The 17668-nt window shown below is 39.9% G+C and overlaps 2 protein-coding genes across 2 annotated transcripts; both read left to right on the top strand.

Moving 5' to 3' along the window:
- The first annotated feature begins 1140 nt into the window (after positions 1–1140).
- LOC137787216 (myeloid-associated differentiation marker homolog) lies at positions 1141–1995 on the top strand. Its single transcript, XM_068579528.1, has one exon. It carries the CDS (start codon positions 1141–1143, stop codon positions 1993–1995), a length of 855 nt encoding a protein of 284 aa, XP_068435629.1.
- Positions 1996–12289: 10294 nt separating this feature from the next.
- LOC137786480 (somatostatin receptor type 5-like) lies at positions 12290–13528 on the top strand. The gene is made up of 2 exons (XM_068578389.1): positions 12290–12976; positions 13079–13528. The coding sequence occupies exons 1-2, from the start codon at positions 12299–12301 to the stop codon at positions 13526–13528; spliced, it is 1128 nt and encodes a 375-aa protein (XP_068434490.1). The 5' UTR covers positions 12290–12298.
- Positions 13529–17668: the final 4140 nt, after the last annotated feature.

Genomic DNA, 17668 nt, shown 5'->3' with positions numbered 1-17668 from the left:
TTCGACACTCAAGCAATAAATTATAATCCTGAATGAATAACTGATGAATGAGCAATATGTTTGATGACTCTCTTTAATGGTTAAACAGTTACAGAGGCACCTCTCCTACACTTTCCAAAGTATGTTTGCAAAGGTGTGTCACAGTGTCCTGAAACACTCGGCAGCTGTGCGTCACAATCCCACAACTCCCCTCCCGCTATTCTGCTCTGAACAAACCTCTTCTTGTGGAACATGAATTAACCTCTCTGTGTCGCCGTGTTTGATGAGGGAAAAGAAAAAGAGAAGAGGCGGTTTGGTTCGCCGCTCTCTAACAGCGTAACAAAGGCAAATGAGTGATTGGTCGGGATTTCAGCCTTGTTTGCTGATCTGAGTGATACCGTGGGAGGTTACTCACCTAATCTTTGACCAGTCCAAAGCATTGCTGCTCTCTAAAAGGCCCGAATGATTGAGAGTAGATATTATAATGATATTGTTAACACAAATAAGTTCCCAAGGGGAGAAAAGGAGATAGTACAATCTGGTAAATGCTTCAGTTGTCGTTTACTGGGGTTTTTTGTTTTTTTTAAGGTTTTAAAAAAATGTTTCTCTTTGGGGCAATAAATAAAAAAATAGTTTTTATCGGACAAACGTTTTGCTTTTGCACAATAGTAAAGTAAATCCACTAAAACATCATTGTATAGTGTCTTGTCAATTTGGTCTGAAGGTTTGTTTTAAGTTTCTATTACAGAGATCACTTTTAAATCTTTTTTTAATCAACCTGAAGTGTAATCGTTGTACTATAAAAATCCATTTAAAAAAACAAAAGACAGAGGTTTTCCATAGGCTGTGACCTGCACGCCTCGTCATGGAGAACCAGGCATGGCCTGAGGACCAGAGTCCAGCGTGTGTGTCTTCGGGTGGATGTGATAACACTCATCCAATCCGCGGAGTGAAACAGAACCATAAACTGTGCAGATAAGCCTGGGATGCTCTGTTTGAATACACACAACCACTCTTTGAGTTTCAGTTTTCACAGAGCACACCCTCTCGGGTCTCTACATGGATTTCTTCAACACGATCTGGTTTGGAAAACACGGCCTGGCTGTACTGAGTAGAATTTGAAAAAACTGTCGACGTTGAACGAACTCATCCTGTCCAGCCATGATTGGTGTGGACTTTCGGGCGCTGACCCAGCCGGTGGGCATCATACGGATACTGGTGGCCCTCCTCACGTGCATGTGTTTTAGCCTGGTCGCAACAGTGGGCTACGTCTCATCTCCCTACTGGGCCTGGTGCATGTTCACCTGGTGCTTCTGCTTCTTCTTCACCCTCGTCATTCTCATCCTGGAGTTCACAACTGTCAATACCAAAGTACCTTTTGCCTGGGACGACTTCACCGCGGCCTTGGCCATGCTGGCGAGCCTCATGTGCCTCTCTGCCTCCGTAATATACCCCGTCTTTTTCACCTGCCAGATCTGCCACCGCCAGATCGGTGCCTCCGTGGTGTCCTGGGTCTGCTTTGGGATTTACGCAGCCGAGGTGGCTTTAACTCGCCTTCGACCAAGCGGGCAGAACAGCGGGTTCCTCTCCTCGCTGCCCGGCGTCATGAAGATGCTGGAAGTGTTCCTCGCCTGCCTCATCTTCATGTCCCTGGAGAACAGACAGTTCGCCGGCTCCCCAGGACTGCAGTGGTGCGTGGCCGTGTACTGCTTGTGCTTCATCTTCGCCATCATCATAATCCTGATCTCCACCGCGCAGCTGACCTCTTTCTTTCCATTCCCCTTTGACAAGCTGGTGATCGTCTATAACATTTTGGCAGCAGTGATGTATATGACGGCGATGGTGATCTGGCCACTGTATAGTTTCCGCAATAATAAGAGACCCAGTAACTGTGGCGCCCTCTGTCACTGGGATAAACTGGTGGTGGTCACCTTCATGACGATCCTCAATGTTATTGTTTACACCCTGGACACTGCCTACTCTATATATCTTGTGTTCTGTGCTAGTAGGCAGTGAGCTGCTGCTCATTAAAACTAACATGCATTGAGAACAATGCGAGTCCTGAGTTTGAATCATTGTGTGCAGAAAGCTTTTTGCCCGGAGTCGTTGTGAAAACTTTCAGTGTTTTCTTTCAAGAAATTCATTTTAATGGTTGCTCAATGCAATATGCATCTTCCGCTAATGCTGTTCACCAAGTGTTCACAAAGATGGGTGAATACAATGAAGACATGTTGATAGCTCAGGGCAATATTAAAAAAGTAGAGTGGAGTTTGTTAATGATTAAAACTGTAGTTCACGTTCACAATAATAAAAACCAGCCGTGCAGAACTTTGGATCCTGATACACAGAGTATTCAAACAGTGGAGGGTAATAATACTAAGCTCACCCTTCAGTTTATTACAGTGTCATATTCAAATCGTTTACACTTATTGTTTGACATTTAGGTAATATGCATATGTAATTAGATACCACACTCTTATATATATGAAGACACAAGAGAGGTATCCATTTTTTTCCTTCTGAATCTCAACAAGAAAGCAAACAAGTGCATTTGCTGAAATGTATTTAATCCATGAGTCATAAAGTAATTGCCTTCGGATACAGAACTGAATAACTGATCAAAGTATGTGGAAGTATGAACACTGACTAACTAGCAAACAGAGCAGTCGATGAACGATGAGATGGGAAGAGGAGGAACCAGAGAGAGAAACACAAGGACAGAAGAATTGGTGTCCAGATTTCCAGACTTTGGAAGAATGTGTGGGAAAAGTGAAAAAGAAACTCCTTTAATCAACAGGCAGCTGCAGCCTATGGAGCTGGATTTGTGGCCGGGTGTTACCTTTCTTATTTTCTTATTTTGCTTCTTTTCTTCCTCAGCGAGGCGGCAGGCTGGGACGGAGGTGCAGAAAAAGAATGACGTCAATTAATTCTTTCCTTCTTTTTTTTCCATCAATAGGAAACTTAAAGGGACGTCACCTACAGCTCACTAGTAATCCTGCAGCTATTGTGCTCCTCGGCACACCAATCTGTGTGAGTGAACGCAAGTCAAAAGGAGCAACTGAAGCGTGGACATTTAGCTTTTCTTCTCATGTCGGTCTGTCAGAAAGACAGCGCACGTTAAGGTCAATGGCCGAAATCTGTCAAACATGTCGACAAAGTGCAGACAGCAGTCGGCTCTGAGTTGGATTGAGGAAGGGACGAAACTGCACTAGACTGATTCTTAAGTGAGGTCTGTGGCGCTCTGTCCAGGGCCCGCTAAATAATTAGCTTCACATTATTTAATTGTGCTGTATCATTAGAAAAAATGCAATTCACAGATGGGGACCATTTGCGCCAATAAATCAAACCTATTGTGTCCATTACGTTAGCTTTGGGCCAATAGCCATGCTCGTAATGGTGACGCGCAGCAATAAGGTCATTACTTTTAAGTTGAAGCACCTACTGACAGTGAGCTGTTTAAAGATGTGGATTTATTAGGACTATGATGCTACTGTTCATTTTCTAAAAGCTTCTAAGATCAATTATTGAAACGCCATAAATTCTATAAAGATGAGTCCAAATGCAATTTGATTAAAAGCTTCCTCTGTTTGAAAAGTAATAGCGTGCAGTAACATTGCAAACTCGCTGTGGGACAAATAAAAGGATTATGTAATTGCGTCTTACCTGTGTGAAGTGATGGTGCTGTAAAGCAGTCGCGAAAGAACATAGAACGATATATTAAATCTCCCATTTAGCATTTAGCAGCAGTATGTTATTAAACATTTAATAGCACACTATAATGTAGTTGTACGCAGCTAAAAGGGCATTTTCTAAATGTTTTAATCTACAGTACTAAAGCAACTTCTCTAAAAACCTATTTTATGTTATTATTATATTATCATTAACTGTGTTTTACTAAATTGTCATTGTCATATATATATAAAAAATGCTGCCCTTTATGTATTTTATATTTTAAGCCAAGTCCAAGTCAATATATTCATATATACTCTAATCATGACTAACCTGAAACTTGTTTTTGACAGGTACACTGCCTCTTAAATTTATAATGCAGTGTGCTCATTGAGCTAAAACCAAGGAAAGCTGGGATCCAGGATAGTTCAATCTATCTCAAGGACATCCATCAATGTTCTAACAGACATAATATATCGCTTTACGTCAGGATTTTTAATCAATGACGAATATTAGCCAAATAGCCTAAGATTATTTTAAATGTCACCTCAGGTTTCTGAAGAAAATGGGCATTTCCTCCTTAAAGAATAATGCCAAAAAGTATCACAAATGCAATACATTTTGTAAAAGTAGCATTAGTGCGAATCAGCACCCATATGCATTAGTTGAAGACTGTGGCAGAAATGTCTTTACAGCTTTCAAAATGTACTAAAAGCTGAAACCATGAGCTTTGTGTTATACTGGAATCATATGTTTACATTATACTGAACATAGTTATATACATATACAGTACTGTGAGCAATCCACCATTTAATAACATAGCCGGCCTTATGACATCATTGCTGCACATGAACATAAACAATAATGGAGGAGGCATGTGGAAAGGCTGTGAATTAATATGTTTTATTTAACTTTTCTGTTCATTCTTTATACCAGTGGTTCTCAAACTGTGGGGCGCGACCCTTCAGTGGGTCGCGGAGGTATTACAGGTGGGGTGCATGGGAGGGGGGGGCTTAATTTCCTTAGTAATTAAGGAGCTTTGTGCTGCTGTGAAGCACTGGGGCTTCAGTGTCTTGCTCAAGGACACTCGAGCCGGCTTCCTCGGTCATCTTTTTTGCCAAATATGAGTTATTTTTGCACATATATAACTTTATTTGCATTCTTTTAACAAAGTGATTGCACATGTTATTAGTTTTTGTCAGATGGAGCAATCTGGTTCACATGAAAGGGAATCTTCTTTAATCTATTAATAAAAAAAAAGCACGGACGGAGGAGTCTCAACAAGTTGCACCATTTTGTTCCCATGTTGTTGGGGCGGTGGGGCCCGACCATTTTTCTTCCTCCAAAGTAAGGCGTGACAGAAAAAGTTTGAGAACCACTGCTTTATAGTAAACATGTATTTGCCACCATTATTCAAAAAACAACATTTTTTCTAACCTACAAATTCACTTAACCATAATTATAACAACTTTAAAAAGTTGCTCCATACAAATTTCAGAGCACATCTGTTGCCTCCACACGGCGCTCAACGCGGGGACGGCTAAGCCGGCAGCTTGCGGCAAACGACGTTAACGGTGTTTACTGTGCAAACAGTTCAGAGGTTTGAGAGAAGGATGTCCAAACCCACATAAATTTGATGCCATAATTGAGGCCAGGCCCATGTCCAACAAATCAATAATCTAATCAAGATAACCCAGTTATCTTAGTGCAATGACCATGGCCCAGCTGGTGGATTCAATAATATGAATGCTTGTGTGTGTGTGTGTGTGTGTGTGTGTGTGTGTGTGTGTGCCTGTGCATGAAAATCATGCATGCAAACATTTTGACATCATCCTTGTCACATTGTCAGTGAGTTATGTTCACTGCTTCTGCACAAAGAATGACACAAGATCTCGGTTTAGTTCACGACGTGTCGCTGTACCTTTTAGAAATATTACTTACGTAGTCTTTTCCCAAAATATAACGTTCTTTCAGCTAATAACCTTAGAGATTTTAGAGGATGACTTTAAAGATCATTGACACAACTCTTGAGGACCAAATGGTCATCCTGTTGAAAAACAAATCATTTTAAGTGTTCATGCTAAAAAGGGATAACTTTTTCTGTCATAATCACAAACCTTCAAATGTTGAAGCGTGTTTTATATTAAAAAACACATTGACACATGTATATTTACCCGTACTTTGAAGGAAGTGTATGTACACTGTAGTAATAATACACAAGCACCACTATATTTCTACTGGTTAAAATGTTTCCCTGAAACACACAGACACACACACACACGCACACACACACACCTAACAACAGGAGTGGTTATTTTAAGCATCCTCCTTCTGCAGACACGGGTTACATTAAATGCCGGCTGACACTGTCACTTCCGCAAAAGCCTAATGTTGCCAAAGTGCTTAATGATGTCTTTTTTTGGAAAATCCCTCCTTCATCAACCCAGTCCTGCCAAGTTATAATTATGATTGTCAAATCAGTTTACTTTAGAAATTAAATGTTGCTTTATGGTCTTTTCTAATTAACAATGATTTGTCCCTCAGGGGGAAGTACAAGGGCGCTCAGCATGAATATATGGTACTGCAATATGGTAGCATGATGAAAAGAGAAACACGTACACTCAAAGGCTTTCAAACTGTGGCTTTTTAGAACCTCTTAAAATATGGCTGTGACCTTTTGTCTCCAAATTAGGGGAAAACGTTTCCTGGATACAATTTAATCCGTATTGTCTTCAGGTTTTAAGGTATACTTCAAACCTTTCCATCGACGCAATGTACTTTATCATTTTTTGGATTTTATTTGACTTTAATAAACTCAGAGTTAAACGCAGCAGTATCGCTTTGCTTTCATAGTGACGCACCAGTAATACACCTGGAAATGTGAGTATTATTTGTACAGTAATTTAGCATCAGATGGAACAAAATACAGGTTCGGTGAAATCATCCTAGAATATTTTAGTGTTTACCTTCAGTGCAGTGAATGAATTAAACAACCATGTTATACAAAACAAGAGACAATTCCCTCAGGTCATAAGCTTCACTCATATAAAAGTGAGGAGTGTCTTTTTCTCTAAAGCATCACATCTGGTGTTACAGCGTGTCATGTAGTTTAATCCTTTTTGTTGTGTTATGTAGCATACATATTGGTGAGCTTTATAAGAAAACTATTTTTGCTCTAACGCTCACTTTTGCATATTTGAGCTTCAGGGCGTTCCCATCAGGAGACAACACGTCCATATTTGATGCAGCGTCCTGCTCGACAAGTCCACGGCTGTCAACAGCTCCATCTGGAGTCTGCAGATGAACAGCTACGATAACTGCCTGCAAAAGCAAGCAACCCCAACTTATCATCTCTTTATCAATTTATTTGACAATTGATGCAGAAAATAAACAACGTTATGGAAATAAGTAGCCTTGTTGCATAGCGACCTTGAAAACTGCTGTTCTCACACAGCCCAGGACCCACATTATGAAATGTAAATAAAACTGCATTACACGATTATTACATGAACGTACCATAATACAAACATAAAATTCAGAAATGTTTTAAATGCTGTCTGTGGATGCATGTGACGCACAATATACAAACAGAGAGGCTGATTGATTGCTTGTATATTGATTACTTTTAAGACTAGTTTGTCTTCTGACTGAAGCGCAGCGTCAGCCACAGAGTCGCCACTCGGGACATAATCTCATTCATGTCTTTCTCCCCCAAGGTGACCTTTGACGCCCGCCCACACACACACACAAACACACATGCACGCGCGCACACACACACACACACACACACACACACACACACACACATGCCAGTAGACAAGAAGCTTGATATATAAAGACAGGAGGTGCATGGGGTAGGGCTTGCAGTCAGAATGACTCATCTGAGCAAGAGAAGAAAAAACAAAACAAGAGAAAGAACAGGACAGTTGAGAAGAAAAAAGAAAGTCATTTTGTACTTTCAATTTAATCCTGAACAGTTTAACAGCAGTCGGATTCTCTTGGAGATGGTTTAACCTCTGACAGACACACTGGCCAGAAGTTAAATTAAAACAATAATGCACATTACGCCAAATCAAGGCAAAGTAAAAACAATACATGAATAAATCAAAACGTTACAACAAAACAATGTATGAAACGTGTGCTGAGCGTGTGTTCTACTGTAACACAAAACATAAGCAAACATTCTTTTGGTCCTCCATTGTAGTGATTGCAGGTGCGCTGCCTATTTTGAACTTAGCTCACTCGCATAGCAAACATGTTATCTTTTTTCCTTTATCAGATAAAACCAATTTAAGCAAGGAAATTAGATCACTGCAGCAACCCTAATAATGTAAACACACAAACAGAATTTGAAATAAGCAATACAAGAGTAAGGCAATTTAAGGACAACTTGGGGACAAATAACTGGAAAAATAGCAAAGCAAAATGTAATATCTGTGATAGGTCCATGGTTTATCAGATATCCATGTGTAGTCTGCAGTTCCTGCACCAAGTTCAAGAGTTCAATCCTGAGTATACAGTAATTTATAATATAATAATGGTAATGCTTTGTCTCTAAAACTGCATCCTCCCCATACATATGAATGGGAGGAAATCAAAAAAGATAACATCACTGCACCAGTTGAAGCTGTTAAAAAAAAAGATTTGACATTGTCTTCCTATTTTTGGAATTTTTCCAATGCCCCCAGAGATTTTGTCTTTCATATTCCACAAATTATTCTTCGTATTCTTCAACCTGGTGCTTACATTACCCACAATGCAACTCAACCACCGACAGTTTTCAGTCAACGGTTCAGGCGTGTGACGCTAACAGCAGCTAATGTAGCCTGCTCGCTGCTAGCCTCCTGCAGAGATGAGGAACGGGCAACAGAGGTGATGAAGAAATGAGGTGCAGGTGCAGGTGGGGAGATGGCGAGAGAAGCTCAGGTGAGGGCAATGAGTTCATTGCGGGGCAGATGGGAGTGGCGGGATCCGCAATGAAAGGAGGAAAGTCTGAGGGCATCTTGTAGAGAGGTGAAGTATGACGTTGGAGAGGCCCATGGCTGAAAAGATGGCTGACCAGGCAAAATGGGATGATGTCACATTGTGACACTGAGAGCTCAGTGTAATTCATCAGCGCTCCTCTGCTTAGTTAGTCTGGTTTGACACGTTGACGTTTGCTGCTTCTTCTGTAACGCCAACACCTTTGGTTAACCTCCAAAAGAAACCGTTTTTTTTTAATCTGGACAAACAGGTTCATCTGAAAATGGTGTGCATGATCAAATGAGGTGTTGTTGACGTTGTCGTTAACCTTGGAAATGAGAGCTGGTGTTTCCTGCAATGGAGAAAATGCAGTATATAAATGAGGCATGTGATTATCCTGGAAGTGCCACTACACACCACTGTCTCTCACACAGTGGGAGGGAAAGTTATGATTCACTGGAAGCTTAATAAACACACACAAAAAGGGCACTGAGTGCGTTTTTTTTCACATAGGTGTTGTGCTGTGGGAGTGGGTGGGACTTTCGGATTCAAAGGCAGGGAGATGTTTCCCACATAAATACTGGCGGTGCTTCGGTGAGTCTGTGAGAGACAGCTCGTCAGAGGAGCGATGCGCTGCTTCGTGCTGCATTCAGGACTTCAGTCAAACTCAAGGTGCGAGGAAAGCCCGGCAAGGTGTTGCTGTTTGCGCTTCTGTGATTGGATGTCTGGGCGAGCTGACAGCAAGAAAATGCCTCAAGATGAAAAGTCAAGAGTGAGGGGGTTTCTCTTTTAAGAAGAGCGAGAGAGTTGAGTTTGACCTCAGAGCAAAGCTCATGAATACCGCGGGAGACGAGCAGCAACGCGCCGTCCGGTAGTGGAGAGTGCACGCGCTCAGGAGCGCGCAGGTCAGTTGAACCCCATCTGAAGTCACGGCATTGAACAGAAAACAACGCGTTTATGAATGGAAATTCATTTAAATTTTGCATTTTAAATTGTGTTTGTTTTCCCGAACAGAGGACGTGGAACGGTACAGTATCACGTGCGTTTCGGAAAACTGTGATGATGCTCAAAGGTTTATTTTTTTTAAACTCGGATGTAATAAGCGGAGCATGTGGTGACTTCAGCTGTTATAGTTTGGTGGATAATAATGCCACGCCGCGTGCAGCCGAAAGGGGACGGGAGATGTGTGTTTGTTTTCTCAACAACTGGCTGCGGGCTGCGCGTCACTCCCGTGTTTTGGAAGCGCGGTTCAGCGCATCTTTACGTCACTGCATTTATTTGTGCAACACATTTTCACAGCCCCGGGTTGTAACGACTGACAACTAGAGGGCAATTATTATTTTAGGTCACCGGCAAGGCACCAGGTAAGGACATATAGATGCAGTTTCACAAAGACATTATGGCCTTTATTATTATCGGTGTCAGTTGGCCATTGTTCTAATTCCAGAGTATATGTTAATGCATTATACATTAATATATATTAAAGAATACATTCACAACATTGAGACCACATACAAAACTACACATGCAGGGTTGAGTCTAGTGTTATTGTTCTATCTTTATTTTAAGGCTATTTAAGTCTTCTTTAAGGCTATTTAACTCTTCAATCAATAGATAATTATTTATAATAGTTGAAATAATAATAATAATAATAATAATGAAGTAAAAAGTTAAGATGTCCTCCAGCTGCATTAATCAGGGGTGGAATGTAACTATTTACTCAAGTAAAAAAGTGTTGGGATTACTCTTGAAATTGCAGACGATACAAAATATAAATCAACTATTAAATTATGATATATCTTTATAGATTAAACTACGCTGCAGCATGAAGCAATTTGTATTAGCTCCATAACCAGCAACATTAAAGTGATGTAAATATTGATGCATCGTTGATTATGATCCACAGTTTTACTTTTTGTACGCAATATACAATAATATACTTTTGTATTTTTACTTATGTTTGATTTGAAATGCAGGATTTTCGTCCACCCCGATTTAAAGGCACAATAACTGTTTTTACTCGGATTTTAGAATATTAGTTCACAAATTCCATAATGTGATAAATATATTTGGCCCCATTTTTAACAGTTCAAATCACTGTGAAAACACAAACAAAAACATCATAAAAATCTAAAAATCACGTTTGGTTTTGGTTTGTAAAAGTGATTTAAACAATGAGACGCTGTTTGCAGCCTTGATCTCCTCAAGTCTTTTCACACATTAGGAGCCCTGAGAGCAAAGACTCTATCGCCTGCATGGACGAATCATCAGAGGCTCTCTGGTGTGTGGAGGGATGAAGGGAAATATGAGAACTGATAAGAGAACTGTCATCAACAATATCTTAAAAGCAACAAACAGCCAGTGTAAGGAAGCCAGGAGGTGAGATGGGTTCATGTTTACTTGTCGGAGTCAAAATCTTAGCAGCAGAGTCTCGGATGAACTCGAGGAGACAGAGGGATTTTTAGCTGATGACAGAGAGCAAGTTGCAAAGTTATCCAGTAGTTATGAAGGCGTAGATTAAGGTTTCAAGATTTTTGGGACAAAGAAATGGTCTAATCCTTGAAATGTTTCAGAGATGATGAAAGCAGAATTCAACCATTGATTTAACGCACATCTTTAAGCTGAGGTATTGAATGGGACGGAGAACCAAGATCTTGATCTTGAACTGTGAACAATATCTCTTTCTTTGAGCTGCAGGACATTATGTGACATCCACGTGCAGATGTCACACATGTGATGTCACATCACAGGGTCAATGATTGTTTCCACGTGAATGAAAAAGCTAACCTATCAAGGATAACAATGCAGAATCACCTGTCTTGTAACCATTGAAGAGCAGAGCTACCCACCAACATTTCATGATTAATAGTATAATGCTGAGCATTTTCCAAGAAAACAAGAGTAGAGCTAACTCCTTTAGGATCTTAAAAAGAGCGGTTTAAAAAATTCAGTTAAAACAACCTTCTCTGAACCTTATCTAAGTTCAGAGGTCTAAAATGATCAGGATCAGAAGAATCAAGATATAGCCTTTTTAAAAAGTACAATTTTGAGAACAAAACCTGTCGTCAGAAAGCTGTTTGTCTATATTCTGTAGTCTAAAACAATGTAATATTTGAACTATTATAGATTTATATATAAAAATATTTTCTGTTGAACAATGGAGCCTTTAGTACAAACAAAAACACACAAAAAACAGTCATTTTTTAAATATAATTTTAACAAATTCATCTGAAAACCTTTCACAGATCGAGTGGCAGAGCGCCACGGACACCACTTTGAGGAAAAAGCTCGAGCTCTTCAAGGTTGTGGGCTACTCGCCACTTGGCTGAAGGCACAGCTTCTACTACATTATGAACTTCTAATATAACTGCAGTATTGAAACAAGCTTAACTAATGTCATCTTCTTCTAAAGTGCAAATTCCCATTCGTAGAAATGGCGAGTTGGCCACCGGCCCAGACAATTCAGCGGAAAGTTTCTCATGTCTAAATATGGGCATCTGGCCTCCTGCGTATTGGTGCAAAAAGCTAGCCGTAACACAAATTCTCTAGAGCAGTTCACAAGCTTTAAAAACACCCACTGAACTACTAGCATTCCATACGATTGTACATTTTAGTCTGTCTTGTTTCTCATGAGGTTTTCCTATTGTAGTCCAAACAGACACTAAACATCGGCACTCCCTCCTTCAACATGGATGGCTACTCCAATTGGGCGTTGATATCCGAGAATGCCAGCTCGTCTCCTGACCAGCCCAACCCCAACTCCTCCCACAACAATAACTCAGACATGCTGATGCCCTTCAGCGTTGTCACCCCAGTCATCTACATCATCGTCTTCATCGTGGGTCTTCTGGGTAACACGCTGGTCATCTACGTGGTGATTCGCTACACCAAGATGAAGACTGTAACCAACCTGTACATCCTCAATTTGGCCTTGGCGGATGAACTCTACATCCTGGGCATTCCCTTACTAGGCACCAATATTGTGCTTTCCTACTGGCCGTATGGGCATTTCCTCTGCAAGATGTACATGACTGCTGACACCATGAGCCAGTTCGCCTCCATCTTTTGCCTCACGGTGATGAGCATCGATCGCTACCTGGCCGTGGTTCACCACGTTCGCAGTGCCAAATGGAGGAAGCCGCAAGTCGCGAAGATTTTCAATGCTGGGATGTGGGTTGTGTCCTTTGTGATTGTGCTGCCGGTCACAGTCTACTCTGGTGTACAGGAGGAGTTTAACGCCTGCAACATAACCTGGCCGGAGCCTCATAATTTCGTGTCCACCCTCTTCATCTTCTACACAGCCATATTGGGCTTCTTTGGTCCTCTGGTTATCATCTGCATCTGTTACCTGCTCATCGTCATCAAGGTAATGCAACAATACATTTAGCGTCTGGCTAAATCTTTTTTTCTTCAAGTTTCTACTGTTAAAATCTCATAAAACCTTTTCAAATGACCATTTCCATTTCAGGTGAGGTCGGCAAGCGTGCGTGCAGGCCGCACTAAACGACGCAAGTCGGAGCGCAAGGTGACGCGCATGGTGGTGATCATTGTCTTGGTGTTTGTACTTTGTTGGCTGCCCTTCTTCACGACCAACATTGTCAACCTAGTTTATATCATCCCCGAGAACAATACCACCACCGGAGTCTACTTCTTCCTGGTCATCCTCACCTACGTCAACTCCTGCGCCAACCCAATCCTCTACGTCTTCCTCTCGGACAACTTCAAGCAGAGCTTCCAGAAGGTGCTCTGCTTCAACAAACCAAATGACGTCTCCACCTCAAGCAAGACGGGAGGTAGTATGGCTGCATCCAAGGAAAAATACATTCCTGTTCTGCCATCCACCAGCCCCACACAAAATGGGAAAATGCCGAGCATTCAGGTATTGTGCAAACAATATTCATGTGTCACTGCGAGCTAAACACTCAACAAAGTCATGATTGTTTTCTGTCCTGGCGCCTCGATGGTGGAATGAGCTCCCCATTGACATCAGGACAACAGAAAGTGTCAACATCTTCCGTCACAAACTAAAATCATATCTTTTTCGGCTACACCAATAAAGACAGTAGCAGTAGCACTTTGGCAGCACTTAGATGGTTCTTACTGATAGCACTTTGTAATTTGACTTTATTGAAGAAATTGTAGTCTCTTGATTTTTGTTGTTCTGAGTTCGTACTCACGGTTGAATGCACTTATTGTAAGTAACTTCTGATAAAAGTGTCAGCTAAATGTAATGTGATTCATGTAATTTCTGAATAAGCAACCCAAACTCATGTCTTTGTTGTGTCCCTAATCTCTGTTGGTGTTGTTGTTTCAGGAGACTGTCCAGATGGAAGTTAGTGGAGACCTGAGCTTCAAAAACAGAGTTGATTGATTTCAAGCTGACCCTCCATGTACGACATGGCACCTGGAGGATGAATTTCTGGAACTTCTATGGATTGGTACTTCCTGTCTTTATTGCTAATCTTCCCTTAAAGACTGGGACATTTGTGGAGCGGACCAGAGGAGCAAAGAAGGAGGGAAAAGACAGCAGTCCTCACAGATCTCAGAGTGTGTTTGTTCTTCATGTTGTAGTGCTGTAACTGGGTTGCATTGTATGAAGCATTAGTTTATGTAAAGATATAGGATCTCAGTACAATACAAAATACAGGATTTTCTTTATATATATATATATATATATATATATATATATATATATATATATATATATATATATATATATATATATATATATATATACACACACACACATTTGATCACATTTTAGTAAGAAAATGTTAGTTTTCTTATTTTAGTAAGAAAACTAACATTTTAGTTAGAAACCTTTGTTTGCTCATGTACTTTTCTTTTATTCGCTGCTGATGGTTTTTGCTATTATCATCCATGTTAACCTGTTATCTTGATAAATTCAGTACAATGTACTTTTCACAGCACTAAGACACAATTGTGCAGGAAGCGTTGAGTTGTCACTGCTTCTCAATGAATGACTGAAATAAACAATGAATGAGAACAGTGTTTCTGTTATAGCGATAGATTGACATTTTTGGAAATTTGCTTATTAACATTCGGCTTTGAATTACATGACAAAAATGACACCACTCTCATGTCTGTCCATTTACAGGCTTGAAAGCTACAGTCAGCAATAGGATAGCTTAGCTTAGCACAAGAGAGGAAACAACTAGCCTGGTTCTGGCTCTGTCCAAAGCTCAAAAAGCAAAGCAAAGCAATAGTCTGCCTGATAATCCCCCCAATAAAACATTTGTTTTGATTGTTGTTTTTACACTTTTATATGCGTAAACCAAAAAGATCATGTTTAATAAACATATAAAACCGCTCTAGCTATGCTTAAAACTTGCTAACTTAACTTCCGTTTCACTATAAGTGTCAGACGAGAGAGTGGTATTGATATACTCATTTAACTCCCAAGATTGAAACTTAAATGTATGATGGTACCCAATAAACTGTTCCTTTAAGAAGTCAAACTATTACATTAGTGCTGTGGAAATAAATGTATGAATTTATCATGTGAGCCATGATAACGCAGGTAATTTTCTCCGGATCAGTGAGTCACGCTATTATATGAAATGACATTATTCAATGTGTGCTGCTTTAACTAGAGTGGTCACTTATTTGTTAGTTAAATGTTGGGTAATTGTAATTTGGCATGGTTTTTTTTGGTGACATTTTAACCTCAATGTCACAAAGCTGTGAAAAAAAAGCCATGAGGTTGATCGGCCAAGTATGTATTTCTCCTCGATGTCAAAAACAACATCTGCTGGACTGAATGCTGCGGTGAAGTAAAGCCACCGTTTAGCTGCTGCACTGTGATCTTTAAGATTCAGTAGCAACATTTTTAAGAAGTTGCTGGACAACATCGTCGCATCTGTTGTAACTAAGCCAAGCAAGACCACGCTGACAGTGGTCATGGTGAGTTTTAAAAGCTACTTTAAATGGATAAGAGACGTTTGTGTGCACTGTTTGTCATTTGAAATACGGAATGTTGAATGCCGTGACGTTGGTATAACACAAATATTAACTTAGTCATTCTGGCTTTCCACAAAATTACATTCACAGAAAAAATCTGATGTCAGCTAAATGAAGAGTACAACATTTCCCTGTGACCTGACTTGTTGTTTGTTATCAATGGTGGTGGGATTTTGTTTAACTGGTTCTTTAATAAATGCAACCATATCAAATAGTGTGTGATAAATGATTTATATACAGTACATATATATATATATATATATATATATATATATATATACATATATATATATATATATATATATATACATATATATATACATATATAAATATATATATATATATATATATATATATATATATATATATATATATATATATATATATATATATATATATATATAATCTTAAGAAAATGCCATAAGCACGTTGAAAGAGTTACTGGTCACTGTACTGTTGCAGCCAATGATCTTCACATGGAGTTGTTCAATATTAAACCAGATGTCACTGACAGGATTTGATTCAGTTAAGCTTAGTGTATAAAAAATAAACTAAATCTCAACCATGTACCACATGTCTTGTCTTTAGTAGCACCCATCAACTCCTCCTCCCCCAGGACATTTTCCTCTTTTATTGCAGTATTTCCTGTCTTTTTTGCTGCTTCTGAACTCTCCTTCTCTGAACTTCAATGACACATAGTGGACTGTCTTAGCCCTTATTTGTTGTCTGTTTACTGACAACCTGTTTTGTGGCCGGATGTGGAGGTGGAAACACACTCTGTGCCGTCTGCAGCTTCTGGTTTCCTTGGTGTTAGCGGTGGTGCTGCTTTTGTTCCATCAACATCAAGGTCTCTGAAATGCCCGGTGCTCCGCTGTGATTGGCCAGTCGGCATTTATGGGCAGGACTTAGGAATCTGCAAAAGGTCTATACTGTACATGTTTGCTAAAGCTATAGGTAGTTTTGGAATTTGGTTTTAGAGACAACAAAAAAAGGTAATTAGCAAATGTTAGCCCGCTGACACGCTATGACGACACAGCATAGCGATAGCATTTAGCTCAAAGCAGCACTTAGTTGAGCATTGTGTTGCAGAAAAACAACAACAAGCGAAAACAAAAGGCCTAGAACACGTTCTCCTGCTGTCTGTGCCGTGTTTTAGCTGCGAATATCGGTACATAGAGGAGCGAGGAGCATGAAGGGAATCAGAAAGAAGCGGAGGAGTGGCCCCGTGGGGTTAATTGAGGCAGAGAGCTTTGCCCTTCTCCACCCTTACAGTGTGTCTTCCTCTCTCTGCAGGGGGACAGGACGGATGCCTCGGTCCATTTCAATAACGTGTAACAGATAACTGCTTCAGTGAAGCAAACCCTAAACAATCAAGATGTCAACACTTTCTTTGCCATTACTCGCTAAAACTAGCAGACATGTGTTGTGTCATTATCATTGTGACGGTTTAGTGCCAGATCTTAATCAGGCAAATGATTTGAAGCCTAAATGTAATTTGTAGAGCTTCTTCTACTGCTGTTTATTGTCCACATTCCTTTACATTCTCTCTCTCCCTCTCTCTTTCTTTGTTGTTGTTATTTTGAAAGTGTAAACAATAACTTATATTATATTTACCTTCACGTGGAGTTGATTTTAAACTTTTGAGTTTAAACTTTGAATCCCGATGGTTCACTGCCCTCTAGTGGTCACCGTAAGATACTGCAGCTTTTCATTAAATTAAGGCTAAATGTCTATATTGCCATTTCTATAACTAGTTTACTTGTTTTTTTAGTTGTTGTTTTGACATACAACAGTAATATCACAATTATATCTGATTTATGAAAAGTTTACCTGTAGGCAATTATGCATTTCATTATCAAACAACAGCACCATGCAATGCAATAAATTCGATATTCATGACATATGAGCCACATATGATGTCTCGTGATTGTAATAATTAAGTTGTTTCAACTTAACCGTTTCCTGGTGGCAATGTATGGTGATAAGTACTCTAAATAAAAGGACTTGCCACCCAGGGGCAGTATTGTCTAACTTTAAATCCTCTGTGTCTGTCCTGAATATTTCACTTTCCTCAGAG

This window comes from Clinocottus analis, unplaced genomic scaffold, assembly GCF_023055335.1.
Source record: "Clinocottus analis isolate CAN_PGR_092001 unplaced genomic scaffold, fCliAna1.0.p SCAF_16, whole genome shotgun sequence".
Classification (NCBI taxonomy): domain Eukaryota; kingdom Metazoa; phylum Chordata; class Actinopteri; order Perciformes; family Cottidae; genus Clinocottus; species Clinocottus analis.
Note: the sequence above shows the minus strand (reverse complement) of the source record. Positions and strands in the feature narration are given on the sequence as shown.

Excerpts from the sequence above, each read along its gene's own strand:
- LOC137787216 (XM_068579528.1), top strand. The coding sequence starts at position 1,141 with ATGATTGGTGTGGACTTTCGGGCGCTGACCCAGCCGGTGGGCATCATA.
- LOC137786480 (XM_068578389.1), top strand. The coding sequence starts at position 12,299 with ATGGATGGCTACTCCAATTGGGCGTTGATATCCGAGAATGCCAGCTCG. Across the intron at positions 12,977-13,078 it reads ACCTGCTCATCGTCATCAAG|GTGAGGTCGGCAAGCGTGCG; the intron begins GTAATGCAACAA and ends TTTCCATTTCAG.